The sequence below is a fragment of the Meleagris gallopavo genome, chromosome Z (genome assembly GCF_905368555.1).
Source record: "Meleagris gallopavo chromosome Z, MGAL_WU_HG_1.1, whole genome shotgun sequence".
Classification (NCBI taxonomy): Eukaryota; Metazoa; Chordata; class Aves; order Galliformes; family Phasianidae; genus Meleagris; species Meleagris gallopavo.
This window is the reverse complement of record NC_139435.1, coordinates 50,246,063-50,260,461: the sequence shown is the minus strand read 5'-3', so window position 1 is coordinate 50,260,461 and position 14,399 is coordinate 50,246,063. Positions and strand designations below refer to the sequence as shown.

Genomic DNA, 14,399 nt, shown 5'->3' with positions numbered 1-14,399 from the left:
TATCAAAAATATTAGGTCTTTCTGTGTTTCTAGAGCTGTTAGGATTTGTATAAACTTTGAAACAAGTGAAGTCAAGTATTGAAATTGCATTACTCTTCCTTTTTTAATTTAAGACTATTATCTGTCGCAAAGCAGACCGTGCTCAATAGAAATAAAGAACTTAAAGCCAGTATTTTTTAACAGATGATTCAGCGAGAGGCAGAAGTAAAGAATAAGGTAACTGCTGTGGCGTTGACAGACTCTGTTCACAATGTGTGGCATCAAGAAGCCGGCAAAACTATTCGAGAGTGGATGCGAGAGGTAAGGACTTTTTTTCAAAGGGTTGGGGCACATACACCTTTGTATGGTTCTATAAACATTTCTTTATCTACTAACCTCTTCCATTTCTTTAGGCTGAGAAAAGGAGCATGTTTCAAAACCATGGGAATCATGTCCCCATACCAGCCCCTAAAATAACTGAGATGAAAGCAGTTTCTGAGCTAACATTCAAAATAATAAGGTTTGGCTCCAGTGTGCAATGTGGAAGCATGCACTGTTGTAGCCCAAGTGTTGTTTGGTAACTGGTACGAAGTTCTGAGAGCAACCAGAACACGAGTTCTGCTCATGCCCCGATATGATGGTGATAGAAGAACCCCTTCATGTTTTTTGTGATTCAGCTTGCTGATTTATACAGCTGGCTAAAAAATCTTGGTTTTATAAGACATGATTACTTGTAAAGTGCTCTGACATGTTCTGATGAGAAGTCAGAGTGTTTACTACTCTAGGAGGGAAACCACTGGGTTAGTCCAAGATGATCCAGTGGTGATTTATGGCCAGCAAGCAGTTTTCCACTCTTTGGTGAAGTATAACTCTTGCATTCTTTATTCATTTTAATACGTAAGTCTGGGATTGTTTTGATTTAAGTATTTTTTTAAGTGAGACTAACGGAATTTCTGAGTTTCTTTCTTGCCAAATCAAGCTTGAGCCCATGTTTTCTACATTCATTTCAGAGTGGTAAAACAGTAGGCGCGTGTGGCAAATATAAACTGAATTTTTTGTTAGTCTTGACTTTTTTCTTGTGGTTTTAGTGAAACATTGTATGTAGACTGCCTACTCTGGACTTAACCTTACCATTTTATAGGCCATGACTGATGGGAGTAGAGAATCACCTGGGATGTAGTCTGACAGCTCTGACTTAAATGTTAAAAATATGAAGAATGGTAACCCCTACAGGCTCTGTCAGAAAAATCCCCATTTTCTTTATGGGAAATCAAAACCTTAAAATATATGTTATGTAGTAAAACTGAAATTTTAAATCCTGTAATTTGAATCTGACAACTCCATTTTTCTTTAAGCATTTAGTCTGAGTAAGACAAGTGCATTACCTTTAATTTCATTTGCAGAATGTAGATCTTAAAGAATAAGTTAAATGATTAATGGCCTAAAAAGTGGATGGAGTGTCATAACTTACATTAGCATTGAAAATCTCCAATAAGAAAGAACTTTACATATGTGAAGTGTGGCTGAGTGGTATTAAGACTAGCACATCACCTGGATATCTCTTACTTTAATCAGGTTTAAGGCTACTGGTAAAATGAATAATAATTAAAATATACACCTAATCGCTGCCTGTCTGTAGGGCTAATTGCTGTCATTGAAAGAATGAATTGTTAAAAAAGTAATTCTTCATCGAGCTATCTCTCCTGTATCATTGGTGGCCTATTTTTAGTACCTATAGAAGTCATGATTTTTTGAATTTATTAGGAGCTGTGATGAATGATAAAACAAATCATCCATTTACATATCTTGACACTGCTTTCGAGAATACTTATTTCTTACAGGCAAGTGTCACATTGTATATAAAAGCTGGTTAATTGTGTGCTAATCTTCTGTATTATCTCCAGCTCTCTGATGTAGTGTTCTATTGGTAGTTAATATTAATTTTACTTATTTCAAATGAATGTAATACTTCATAAAAATTCTACTTCTTTTAATTTTTACCATCTTACATTTGCAATTTCACATTCAGCTGTTAATTAAAATTATATATGCAAATTGTAAAATGCGTAATACTTTACTAATTTAAATCCTAAAGCCTTTGTGAAATATTCCATTATAACCATTTTTTACTAAAAAGTTACATTCCTGGGTAGTGTGTTTGTTTTTATTTTTTTTTGTCCATCGAGTTCAATAGTTTCATTGATCTACTGTTTCTTACAAAAATCTGCCATGCTTTGTGAACTTCACTTTCTAATCTCATACAGCAACCCTTCCTTTATGTTGTTCCTGCTCTCCCTGGTCCCAGAACAGTAGGGTTGCCTTGACAAATCTATTCAAAAGCCATTCCTCGGCCTTTATTGGTGGGGACTGAAGCCTTTGAAATTCTCTCCTCACTGCAACACAGCTGACATCTTCTTCCAGACAGAATGAATTAAGGAAATACAATAAGACACTTGATCTACCAGTCAAGGATCTTTCCACAGTGAGGACAGACTCCATGGTGCACAACTAGGGCAGCAAGCATCTACAAATACACAATACATGCTTGTTTACTGGAATGGCCATCATCCATTTTTACAGTCGTGATTGATGGGATGATTTTTTAGAAATCTGTCTGAAAATTCATTGGGTTTTTCCCAGAAAAATTTGTGTTGGTTTTTTTTTTTTTTCTTTGATGAAGTTAATCACTTTCTGAGGAAGGCAAAACTCAGATTTGTAATAAGGGAAGCCATGTAGATCTTGTATTTCAGCTGGCAATCCTATTAAAAATGTAGTTGTTTTATAATTAAATCTTCAGTTTAATATATTGGACATAGTTTTAGCGTATTTTATTAAAGGTGTACTATTTAATACTTTAATTCAGTGTCTCTTCTGAATAGATACTATTTGGAACAAAACATTTAAAAACTTACTTGTAAATTCATCCTATTTATAGATTCAGAAGTGAAAGTAAGTATTAATGCTTCATCAACCTAATTCCCCAAAGACCAGTATTTACATTTGTAAATGTTCATGTCAATTCATCTCAGTTATATTTTCAATTATTTGTACTGCTGTCTCAATGGCTTCCACTCAGTTGTAATTTTTTGTATTGTAATTTCACAGCCTTCTCAGTACAACATACTCCATCAAAACTCCCTTAGAATTCTGACTTCTCGTTACTTCACCTCAGTGTTCATATAAATGCCCGTGCAGTGGTTACACAGGGGAATGGCTTAAAATGTGCTGTGGCTAGTTCATGCTACCGTTGGTCCAAGGACCTGCTGAAGTCCAGTGGCACTGAAAGTAATGCTTAAAGACAGCACGCTACAAATCTGCTGAGTTCTTCCTCATTTTACATATTTAGGATGAAATCAGAATATTTAGACATCACTCGGTATTACCAAGCTAGTGTAGTTTACCTTCCAGTCCCTGCTGAGATTGCTCTGTATATTTCGATGTGACCATTACATAATCCGTGTTTATTTTTTCTCTGAGTTTTTGGCTTACCAATTGCACATCTTCTCATGCAGAACTGTTGTAACTGGGTGTCCAGCTCTGAGCCACTGGACACGGCTGTGGAGTCCATGCTGCCTGACTGCCCCCGAGTCTCTGCAGGTATGTTGCTTTGTGTGCAGCAAGTGGGTATACCTATATGTGCCCGCCAAGTGCCTGATTATTTAAAAATACATTTGGTTTTGAGAGTATTTTAACAGTTTTACAGCAAGATATGGTTGAAAGCATATGGCTGACTGAATATGGCTGTTTTATTACACACACTTTTTGTTTCTTGCATAGCATGTAAGCTCTCGTGTCTACTTAAATTTTTCTAATCTTCTTTTCTCTTTGGGTTTAATTATTAATAACATACAGATAGAAGCTTAAGAAAAACAACAATGATGATGAAAACTGGGAAATTTATCGTATGTCCTTGAATAAATACCTAGATTTATGTAGGCAAGAAGAATTAATGAAAGATACACCTACGTGAAATAAGACTCTTTTCTGAGACCTGATAAACAGAAGTCTGCTGTATAAAGCAAATCATTTTTAGTGTCCAAAAATCTTGACATGAGATTTCTGTTGGTTTGGAAGCATACAAATATGCTCTCCCATTAGTGAATCATAAATCATAAGAAGCATGTAAAATGATATGCAGAGTTTTGTTGATGTGTAATAATTCCAGAAAGTTGATATAATTGTCAGTGTAGCAGGAAAATCTCAAATCTCTATAGGAAAGTCATCTAAAATATATAAAGCTGCTACTGAACATGTTTGATTTGATTGTTCGTGTTTGATTATCGGATTTCCTAAAAGCCATAGATAGCATATTTCTGTAGAATCTGAAATCAGGTTCAAAGGAACACCATGACCATGCCTTTACAATATTAATTTAATAGCTGGAGCACTGTTTGGCCTTCCACTGTGAGACTTAGTTGTTCATTTGTTAAGTTAGGGATTTGTATCTGTCTAGATATGTGAGGTTGTTAATGAGACCTCACATTGCAGGTGAAATTTAGTTTACTGCAGGTTATTTTTAAGGCTCAAAAAATTTAGCAGTACTATATTCGAGAGCTCAAAACAACTAGAGACCAGTAATCATGTCTATACTGTGGGTTGGGATCTAATTCTGCAGATCATCAGCTTAGTACAGACTCAGTGCAATAGCATTGACATTGCTCTTTAGTGCTTAGGGAAATGAAATATTACTAAAAATTTCATAGACTCAACATTCATTTACAAACTTACTTCTTTAGGGAAAAATACAGCAATTTAAAAGAAAAATATTGTTCAGTAGTAGAATTCTTCCAAACAGAATTAACTTTCAGTCTCTGACGCGTGTGTCACTTTTGTGAAAGAGAGCACATTATGCAGGTCATTTTAGTCTGGTAAACAAGTGCTTGGATAGCAACCCATGAGTTTATAGTGCTCTTGCCAATACTGGAAACTGTCCGTTTGAGCTTCTCTTCTCTTTCTTTGTATTCATGCCATGTAAATATGTAAAGAGTGTTATATAAAAAGAAATTCTAAATGTTATTTAAAAAACAGACTATTACTTTGAGTAAATCTTAATTTTACGTTTCTGTTGAGGAAGGGTCTTAGTGGGTATAACATTTATGCTCAACGAAATCCTGGCTACACTGAAGTCTTCGGCAGAAGAATTAATTTGAATAGAGTAGGATTTCAGCAAATAAAAGTTATAAAATAGTAAACTGGCTATTTGTATTTTTTTCGTGCATGTATACAATGCTAGGAGATTAAGATCATTGATCTGATAAGAAATTTTGGACAGTGATTTAAATGGAAGCTGACTATTTCCAGCTTGGTTCTTTATAATACAAGGACATTTTTAAACAGCATAGCTTTATGTGACTGCTGCTAAATTATCACTTAACTCATATGTTTTTGTTTATTTTTCTTTCTATACATGGCCAACAAGAGTAAGACATTAACAGAGGAACAACTGAATAATTATTACAGTGTGTTTATTTGAACAATGACAAAAGCCTGCATTAGGGCAGTCTGTAATAAATTCAAGAATTGCTACTAGATATAGGAGCATTAGTGTTTAATGTGATTTTCTGAGAATTGCAGTACTGAAATAGCCCACATTCAAATACTGGCAGCATTGTCCTTGGTATTTAGGTGAATTAACAGAGCAATCACAGCAATAAGAGATTTTTTTTTAATGAATTTTCTGCAGAAGGAAGATTAAGTTCTCTTTCCTGCTTGGAACCCCACTTTTCATTTGCATTTGTACTGAGAAGTAAGTTCTAGAGTAACTGTCTCTTGGGCAAATCTCATGAGAAAATTTTTTCCATGAAAGATTTGGTACTCAAGCAGTCAGCATAGTGGGATATACAGGCAAACCCATTTGTTATTTGTGAGCAGTGTCCAGCTGTTGTCCAGCATTACTCATGTTCTTATGTTGTTACTCTTACCTTTTCTTTCTGACAAGAACCAGGCATTCTTCCTTACGTGAGAAGACTCCAACAGTCTTCCTCAGTCATTTATAATTTGCTGGTTTGGGTTGGCAGACACCAGTCTCCTCAGCTCAAAGCTGTCTCTGGTTTCCAGCTGTAGAGCACTGCATGAGGTCCTCAGCTGTTACCCTCAACTCATTGGCTTGGAGGATCTCTCTGTCTCCTGCCTTCAGTCTCCTGACTTATTTCACCCTATTCACATTCAGCCTCATTAAAAACCTTTTAGACTTTTGGTCTTTTTCCTTGGTCCTAATCCACCTTCCTAATGAAGTAAAACCAAAGACTTCTCTCCTTTCTTTCTCAGAGGAAATGAATCTATTTCTTATCTGTCTAAAGATGTAAATATATGTAGGGAGGAAAGAGGGGAAGACTTTTAAAAGCAGTCTGTGCATTGAGGACCGTCATATAAAATGCACTGGCAGTAGGAGTCATACAGGTTGTAGGTGAAATTGGAACAGAAATCTTAATGACTTGTGGCTTCATGTTACTGATAACCGTAGTTGTAGCTCCCTTAATGTCTCTGAAACTGTATATCATTTCCCCTATTTCTAGTGAAAGGCGTTCACAAGCCCTTTGGGAAGCACCCTATTGGAGTAGGTGCTAGACAGGGCTTGAGGATAGGAGAAAGCAGGTCCATAGGTCTGTGACCATCTCTGTTGCTATCCTGAACATTAGCTCAGGGAATGTATCGTGGAAAATTTTGTCAGGTAAGCATGGCCCTTGTTTTCCTGAGTACTGTAATTTTGGGATGTGTCATGGGAGATCCCTAGTCTTTGCATAAGATACCTTCCTTAGCTCATGTGTTTCTAACACTGAAAGCTTTTTGTTTAGGAGAGAAAATTAAACTTTCCAGTATTTTGCCAAGTGGATACGCACCAACACTCATTTACATAATCAAATAAAAATAAGTTATTGTAACATCAGTAAAATGAATTACTTAAACCCTTTTAAGTCCTTTCTAGTTGATCCTCAAGATTACAGTTATTCTTTTAACAGTTGCAGCCAGTGTAGTTAAAACGTTGTAAAGTAAGGAAACTATAGCATCAAAAGACAAACAAGATAACGCAATGAAATGAAATGTTGACAGTAATCAAGGAAAGCTCTTTACACTGAAGAGACATGAATATATGTCTGTATAATAAGGAAAATAATGCAAGAATGAATCCATGTAGCTGAATAAATTGCGTTCTGGCTGGCTGCAGGAAAAGAAACTCTTCAGTATGAGAGAGATGTGAGACTTTTGCTAGTGCTGCTGGTGACCAGTGTTAAACTGTGAACTTTGGAATAGTATTTTGAGGTAGGGGTAATAGATACTGGTACCAAACATCAAGCATGATTCTGTATGTTATATAAAACATTTTGTTTCATTTAGGCAAGCCAAGTGCAACATTTTCTACTCTGAATTCAGATAATATCATTAATATTATTTCACACAGGCTGCTGCAAGTGTTAGGCTTTTTTATACATAAATAAGTAGAAGGAAAAAAATGGTTTTACAGAATCACGGAATGGCTGAGGTTGGAAGAAACCTCTGGAGGTCATCTGGTCCAACATCTTCTCAAGAAGAGTGACCAAGTTGGCCCCTGTTCCCCAGGAGTATGACCCGCCTTCTATAACATCCATTGTATGTCAGTAAAGAAGCCATGGTCATAGTAATTCATGTACAGATAAACTGTGGGGTTTTTATTAGTATACTTGCCCTACCTGTGTTACTACAATAGGAACTTAGTTACAACAGATATTGAGCTGCTGTTTCAAACTTCTGATGTTTAAACTCATCTGTCCCACTGAACTTGGTGTTTCCTCAAGTTCTTCCACCTTTGCCCCTCTGGTTGCATCATATGGCTGATGTGAAGGTATGGAGAAAGAGGCCCCGTAGTTGCTCCCATGAACGCTGTCAACTACTGAGCCTCTCAGCATAGCCACAGCCAAAAACATTCCTGTATGCATTAATGACACACTATGTACTTTGGCAAGGGGGAAGGTTGGAGATTTTTCTGTATGCACATAAGAGACTTGCAGTTCAAAACAAATGAAAGATGAGATTCAGCAGAGCTCACTGAAAAACAGGAAAAAGCTTGTTACCTGCTGTTTTTTGAGTCGTTGGCATAGCTTGATTTAATATCCAGACAAGAATATTCTACTAAACAGTCCCCTGGAGACCACTGCTTTGTGCTAAGTAATAGAATAGCATCAGTAATCCTTCCATGGGGCTACAGTAAATTTGAGTAAAGTTATTTTGGACTGTTAGATCTGCTCAAAAGCACTGATCCGAGAAACTGACAGCGTGGCTTGCACAGCAAGCCTTCCTTTGGAAGGGCAGATCTGTAGCTGAGCCCCTGCATGCCTTTCCACCAGCTCATGAGGTACCACTCTTGTGGCAAAGCTTGTGTTGGTACTGGTGAAACCAAGAATTATCCATTTGACTACAGAGGTGCTAGTTTTATTGGCTTTATCTCACTACAGAGGTGCTAGTTTTATTGGCTTTATCTCACAACTGGCTTTTTCCCCACTGTTGCAGTAGTTCAGAATTTATTCTGAACAGGCTTGTTCAGAATAAATGAACAATGTTCATTCAGACAGGCCTCCTTAAGCCACATGGGGCATGACATGAGCAGATCCTGGGCTTCAAGCAGAAGGACCTCCAGCATGGTCAGATGGGCTCTGCTGAGCAGCAGGGTCTATATGAGTTAATTACGTGAGAGAGGTCTGTGACAACCACAGAGAAGGACCAATTTACTTGTCTCTGCTTTTTACTCTCAGATTTACTTAAACCCCCTAAACTGCTCATAGCAGACAAGGCAGAAGCAGCCATAAACTGTATTGGGCACTGAGACAATACCTGGCTCATCCCCTTAGTGCTTTTTAGTCCATTTTATGCTGCTGATTTTTCACTCTTTAATCAATTTTCTGAAGATTGATCTGGAGTATTTTCTGACACTATTTTGTGACCAGAGATTGGTGTCCAATAGCTTTACAAATTCAAGAAGGAAGTACAAAACCACACATATTTTAAAATAAGACAGATTAGGCATTTTACCCATTTTGCTAAAAATGTTATTTTTGCATTCGGTAGTCATTCATGGAGATTAAGATTACAGTAATCAGTGTTTACTGTAAACCTCTTTGCGTTTTATGTCTTCATGTAGTTCTGTCAATAAAAGCTTTTCACTTAAAAGATTAAACACCCCAGTGTTCTGTCAGAGTGGCAGGCTCCTATATTTACTTACATGTCAATTTGTTTAAAAGTATTTGCAGCCTTAATAGTGCAAGCTGAGAGTGCAGAGATCTTCAGGATGAAGGTTACTCTGTAGCCTGGTGTGAGCATCCTTCCATGCTGGCATAGCTCGTTCTGCACATCCGTTTCTGCCCCTGTACATTGTCTGCCAGGGATTGGAAGTTATTACAGATACTTTGAAGCATCAGCCAGTCTCAGCACTGGCTCTTGCAGTTGCTGCACATGTGCACTAAGTCTGACTTCAACTAATGTCTTCTTAGTGCAGGAGTATCCCAATTCTTCAAAAGAGCTCTGCTCTTAGTCTCCTGCTCAGTTTCAGGTTTTACAGGCAGCTTTTTGTTTCATGTATAATATCTACCTGGATGTGAGCTTGCAAGTTGTGTTTTGAGTCCTTTAGTTTCACAGTGCTTTGGAAAAGACAAAAATCTATAAAGATCTGTTGAGCAGTATTTCAGATTCATTTCCAGAAAGCCAGAGCCTCAGAAGTAAACATGAAAATACAAATTTGAAAATGTTGACTTGAACTACTTGATGTTGCAGCAGTGAGAGAATTCAATTTTGTAAGAATTTCAAATTTGTCATTAATTTTTGTAACTCCCTACATGAGTGATTAGGTTTTTTGTAGATCCTTAGTGTTGTTATTTCACAGAACAAAGTACTTGTATTCACGTAATGTTCTACAAAATACTGTGATGTATTTGGTTTAGTACTGACATCAGAAAAACTATTATTTCATCAAAAATTAGTCTAGTACTCAAGCATCTGTATCAATGCATTTTTTAGAGTGCAATTAACTTGTTAGGGTGACATATGCTTGTTTCAGACTCCCCAAGGCTGTCTTAGATTGTGGTAATAAAGTACAATGTGAATTACTACAGCTAGATATTTCCAACAAAATGTTTGACAATGATTAGTTGACCTGCCATAACTGTTGCTTCTCATACTGCTTAATAGGATTTCTTCCATTCTTAGTACATGGAGTGTCTCAAAGTCTGTGCCTCCTGTGTTACTATGTTGGCTCACGACATCAGAGGCAGATGGTAGTGGTATGGCAGTAGAGGTTGAACCTTCCCATCAATATTCCTTCACATTTTGTTGCTGTGTGACAGATGTCAGCAAAGGGGCAGTCTGACCAAACGACGTCTGGCACAGAAGTGGAGCAAAGATTTATTTGTCACTTAATTCCTCCATGCGGAAAAAAAAAAGAAACCAGCAGCCATTGACATTCATTGACACTTTCTGAACATTTCTGGAGACTAAACAGTGGGTGTGAGGACACTGGGGTGCTGGGTAGTGTGTTTCAGCAGTAGCAACAGCAACAGTGGGTCACCTCTGCTAGTGCAGATTGTTATGAGCACAGCATGCAGGCTCTTCTTCATCACTGATGAAAATGCACAACTCACAGTGGTGAGTATGTTGGAAAAAAAATAAAAGCAGCATTCTGCAGCTGAGAATTTGCTCTATCAAGCAGTGTTATTGTGCTCTTTGTATCTGTTGTAGTTTTTGTGAAAATAAATAGGAGGTCTTACCTCCAGAGCAACCTGTGTTTATCCAAGTTTGTCTACATTCCTGGCCATTGTCTTACTCTGAAGCAAGATTGCAAATTCTTGAATTGAGGATCTTGTTTTCTCTTACTTCTGCCTCATCAGTTGCAGATGCTAGCCAGAGCAAGTGATGCTTAGCCAGTCATTAGCATGGCTGCACTCCCAGAACACCTGAGCCTTGTCTTCTCACTAGCATTTATAGGCTTTGTGGCAGTGCAGCAAATAACGAATACATTCACATTGTGAATAGGCAGATGCTGCTTTACTGCAGATTTCCACGTGACAGTTTAGACTGACATTTTAAAGAAGCTATGCTAAGTATAATTAAGTTATTGCTAAATAAAAATATATAGTGCCAGGGCATTCAACACTAATACTGTCCATCGAAAGGAAACTACTAAAGCAAGACATGCTGTATTTTCCAGACCCTTGAAAATCCCCAGATGTAAGAGATGATGCTGGAATTCAAATTGTCTTTTTCTTCCAGATTATGTTAGAATACACCCTAGCAGAAGTAGGTATTTTTCTACCTTCTGCTGTTCTTTGTTATTTTAGCTAAAACTTCCTTTCATAGTGGCTTGTCAACCCCACTGCTACCCACAATGCCTCCTGGCCTCACAATGCAAACAGGCACTCTTGTGTCGAACAGTATCCCTCAATCCTTACTGCTGTGGGTAAAGCACCTTCTGCAGGGTGGACAAGAAGGCTGTTGTCTCTCCCTGTCATCTATTCTGGAATATCTGCAGGCTCCAGGCCAGCAAGAGTGAAACAACTCATATGGGTTTCTGTGAGTTTTGGTAAAGTACTTTATGGGACTGATGCTGAATATTAGTTTTGGCATACTAAATTGTTTCCATGGACTATTACTCATTTTCAGAAGTGTTTTCTGTGTTTCGTTCTCATTAGCTGAAGTAAAGCCAGAACATATATGGAGGTGGAATCTGGTGCATCACTGCAATCATAATTCTGACAAAGCTCAGAGCTGTAAGGGGATATTCAGATCCTTGAGGGACATAGTCTGAAATTCAGTGGCAACATTTTTATTTGTATTGACCTGATATCCAAAAATTCATTTGCATTTCAGCTTATGTTCTCTCTAAAAATCCAAATTTGCAGATTTGGCAGAATTTTTTTCAAATGTTCTCATTCCATTGAAAATTTTCAATCTTTTTTCATAAGTGATTATAGTTCGAGCCAGGAAGGATGTTTCAGTAACTTCTTCTCCATTCATGTTTAGTTCTTTATGTTATAAGCAGATGTAGTTATATAGCTATAACTAGCATTTGGTTGAAGTGTTTCTTCCCAGAAGTAATTCAGCTTTGGCTGGAATTATTCAAGAGGTGGGAAATCCATTGCTTCCTTTTGTAATTTGTCAAACTATTAGCAGAAGCAACTCATTTCTGATTTGCCTTCGGTTTCAGATTCCAGCCATTAGTTCTTTTTGCATCTTTTTCTAAGTTGTAGTGCTACTGACTACATTTGGGTTTTTTTCCATATGAATTAGATACTGGAATCAAGTCAACACTCCATTTTTTCTGAGAAACAGAAGACTTTGAGTTCTTTAAGTCTCACTGCAGTTAACTGGAGTTAATTTCTTCAGGTTTCAAGTGCTTTCGAACATTTTTCTGTGGCGTCTCTAGTCTTTCAACATCTTTTCTTTGAAATGGACTTGTCTGCATTTCTAAGGCAGAGTAATGCAATATACAGACTTCAGAACTTCACTACTTGCTTTTCTCCTGTTTCATCCGCCAAGAGTCAGATTTGACCCTTTTAGCACCACAGTGTAGAGTCTTGGAGTTTTGGAGGAGCTTGTCCAGAATCTCTTAGTATGCTTTCTATAACTGCTGCTCTTCATCTTGATACTAAAGAAGTATTATGAAAGATTTTATGTACCCTTAAAAAAGGAAATGAAGATTAACACACAAAAGAAGACAGAAGAAGGCCATGGTTTTTCTTGTTAATAATCATTCTGCCTTCAATCTTCACACAAATTTTACCACAGGTAAATTTACGTTTATATTCCTGTGTCAAATAGCTTTAGGACACTCCGTCAAGAATACCTCAGTTCAGTACCAGTTTCTTCATGACAGCTGCGTTTGCAGATTACTTAGTCTGCAGGTTCCTAGAAATATTGAGTAATATTGATTTTTAACATGTTTTCACAAGTAAACAGGAATTCTATAGTTGTGCAGTTTGTCTCCTCATGACTTTATGCAGTATTGATCAGTTTTGAAGCTTTAGTGGTAATTAAGCTACTCCAAATTTAGTGATAATAGCAGACTGCTTAAAAGAAGTATTGAGAAATATATCTTCCTACTAAAAGGAAGACTTTTGTTGTCTCCTTTGAAAAACAAGGGGGAGTAACTCAGGTAAGATGCAAGGTGCCTGGAAACAAACAAGCAGAGTATATTTGTTTCCAGTATAAGGACACCATATGGAGCCTTTTTTTCAGAGTTTTAAGGGGAAACTTAAGCAGAGGGAGAGATAGTTGCAGGAAAGAAAAGGAAAACAAAGCACTTCCCAAAGATGTGTGGGAAACTTGGTATAATTTGTTCAACTGCTCAGAGTATTCTGGAGGAATAAGCCAAATGCTTGAAATAAAATTAATATATTCTGTTTATATATAAGTCCTTACCCACTAAGCATGATGCATCTTCAAGAGTGAAACTGAATTTATTTGTTAGAGACTTATTTGCTACTATGTTGTACTGTCTTTAATCAGTTCTTCTATCTTGATCCTTCATTAATAGTTTCCAGTACCACAGAATTGTAGACCCAGAAGGGATTTTTAACATGGATCAGCTTCATCTCTGAGTCCAAAGAAAATTAAAATTTTTACATTGTTTCCTGACAGATGCCCACATAGTTCTTTCTTTTGTGTTGTGTGGTACCATATCCTCCTTGGGCAGTTTCTTTCAAACTTCCAGATTAGTTACTCTGTCTTCCTTGTTGCATGCACATAAGCTCAGGAACTGGGCTGGGTAAGCAATGGTTACCCCCCAAAATACACCAGCCAGTTGAATAGAGTGGTAAGCACTGAAAATGATTAGAAGTCTAGAGCAGATGGCTTGCAATGAAAATTTGAATGAACTGGAATTGTCTTCCATAAAGAACCTGGATTTGCTGAAGAAAAGCAACAGAGGAAGAGAGACGTAAAATGTTGCAGTGAAAAAAAAGTGAGAATAGATGATTCTCCATGTCTATGGAATTTATGGAACTATATATCCATTTTTGTTATTTCTTCTTCAGATTTACAGGTACTCTGGGCTAACTGTACTGCTAAGATAGTCTTTTCTGGAGGCTGGATTGAGATTTCTCCCATGTTCTTTGATTTCTCTGATATTTTTATTTAAAATGAACTTCAGTAGCCAGTTTTATGGCTCTTGAATACAAACTCTGCAAGTCTGTCAATTTAGAAATATTCATCCCAGAGAAGATATTGATGAGTTGAAATAGAATGAACTTCATCAAACACCTTGCCTTTTTCTTTCCAAATAGAGAATAGAAACATATATCGAACAACTTCATACTTTCTTCTGCACAGTTATTTACAGTTTCACAATCTCTATCTGAAAATCGACATATGTTTGCTATGGATTGCATTTGCCGCTTGTATATAAAAAAAAGTTCCTCATTGTGCTAAGCTTGCCAGACACAGATTGTTTTTGCTTTAAT

General features: G+C 37.0%; 1 protein-coding gene across 6 annotated transcripts in view; it reads left to right on the top strand.

Moving 5' to 3' along the window:
* Positions 1–14,399, top strand: part of ARB2A (ARB2 cotranscriptional regulator A) — a 256,461-nt gene that overhangs the window by 191,485 nt on the left and 50,577 nt on the right. For all 6 annotated transcript variants that reach the window (XM_085214488.1, XM_085214492.1, XM_085214487.1 and 3 more), the window contains 2 exons: positions 184–300; positions 3,492–3,576. In XM_085214488.1, coding sequence (XP_085070614.1) covers positions 184–300; positions 3,492–3,576 — 202 coding nt within the window. The remainder of the gene's footprint in view (positions 1–183; positions 301–3,491; positions 3,577–14,399) is intronic.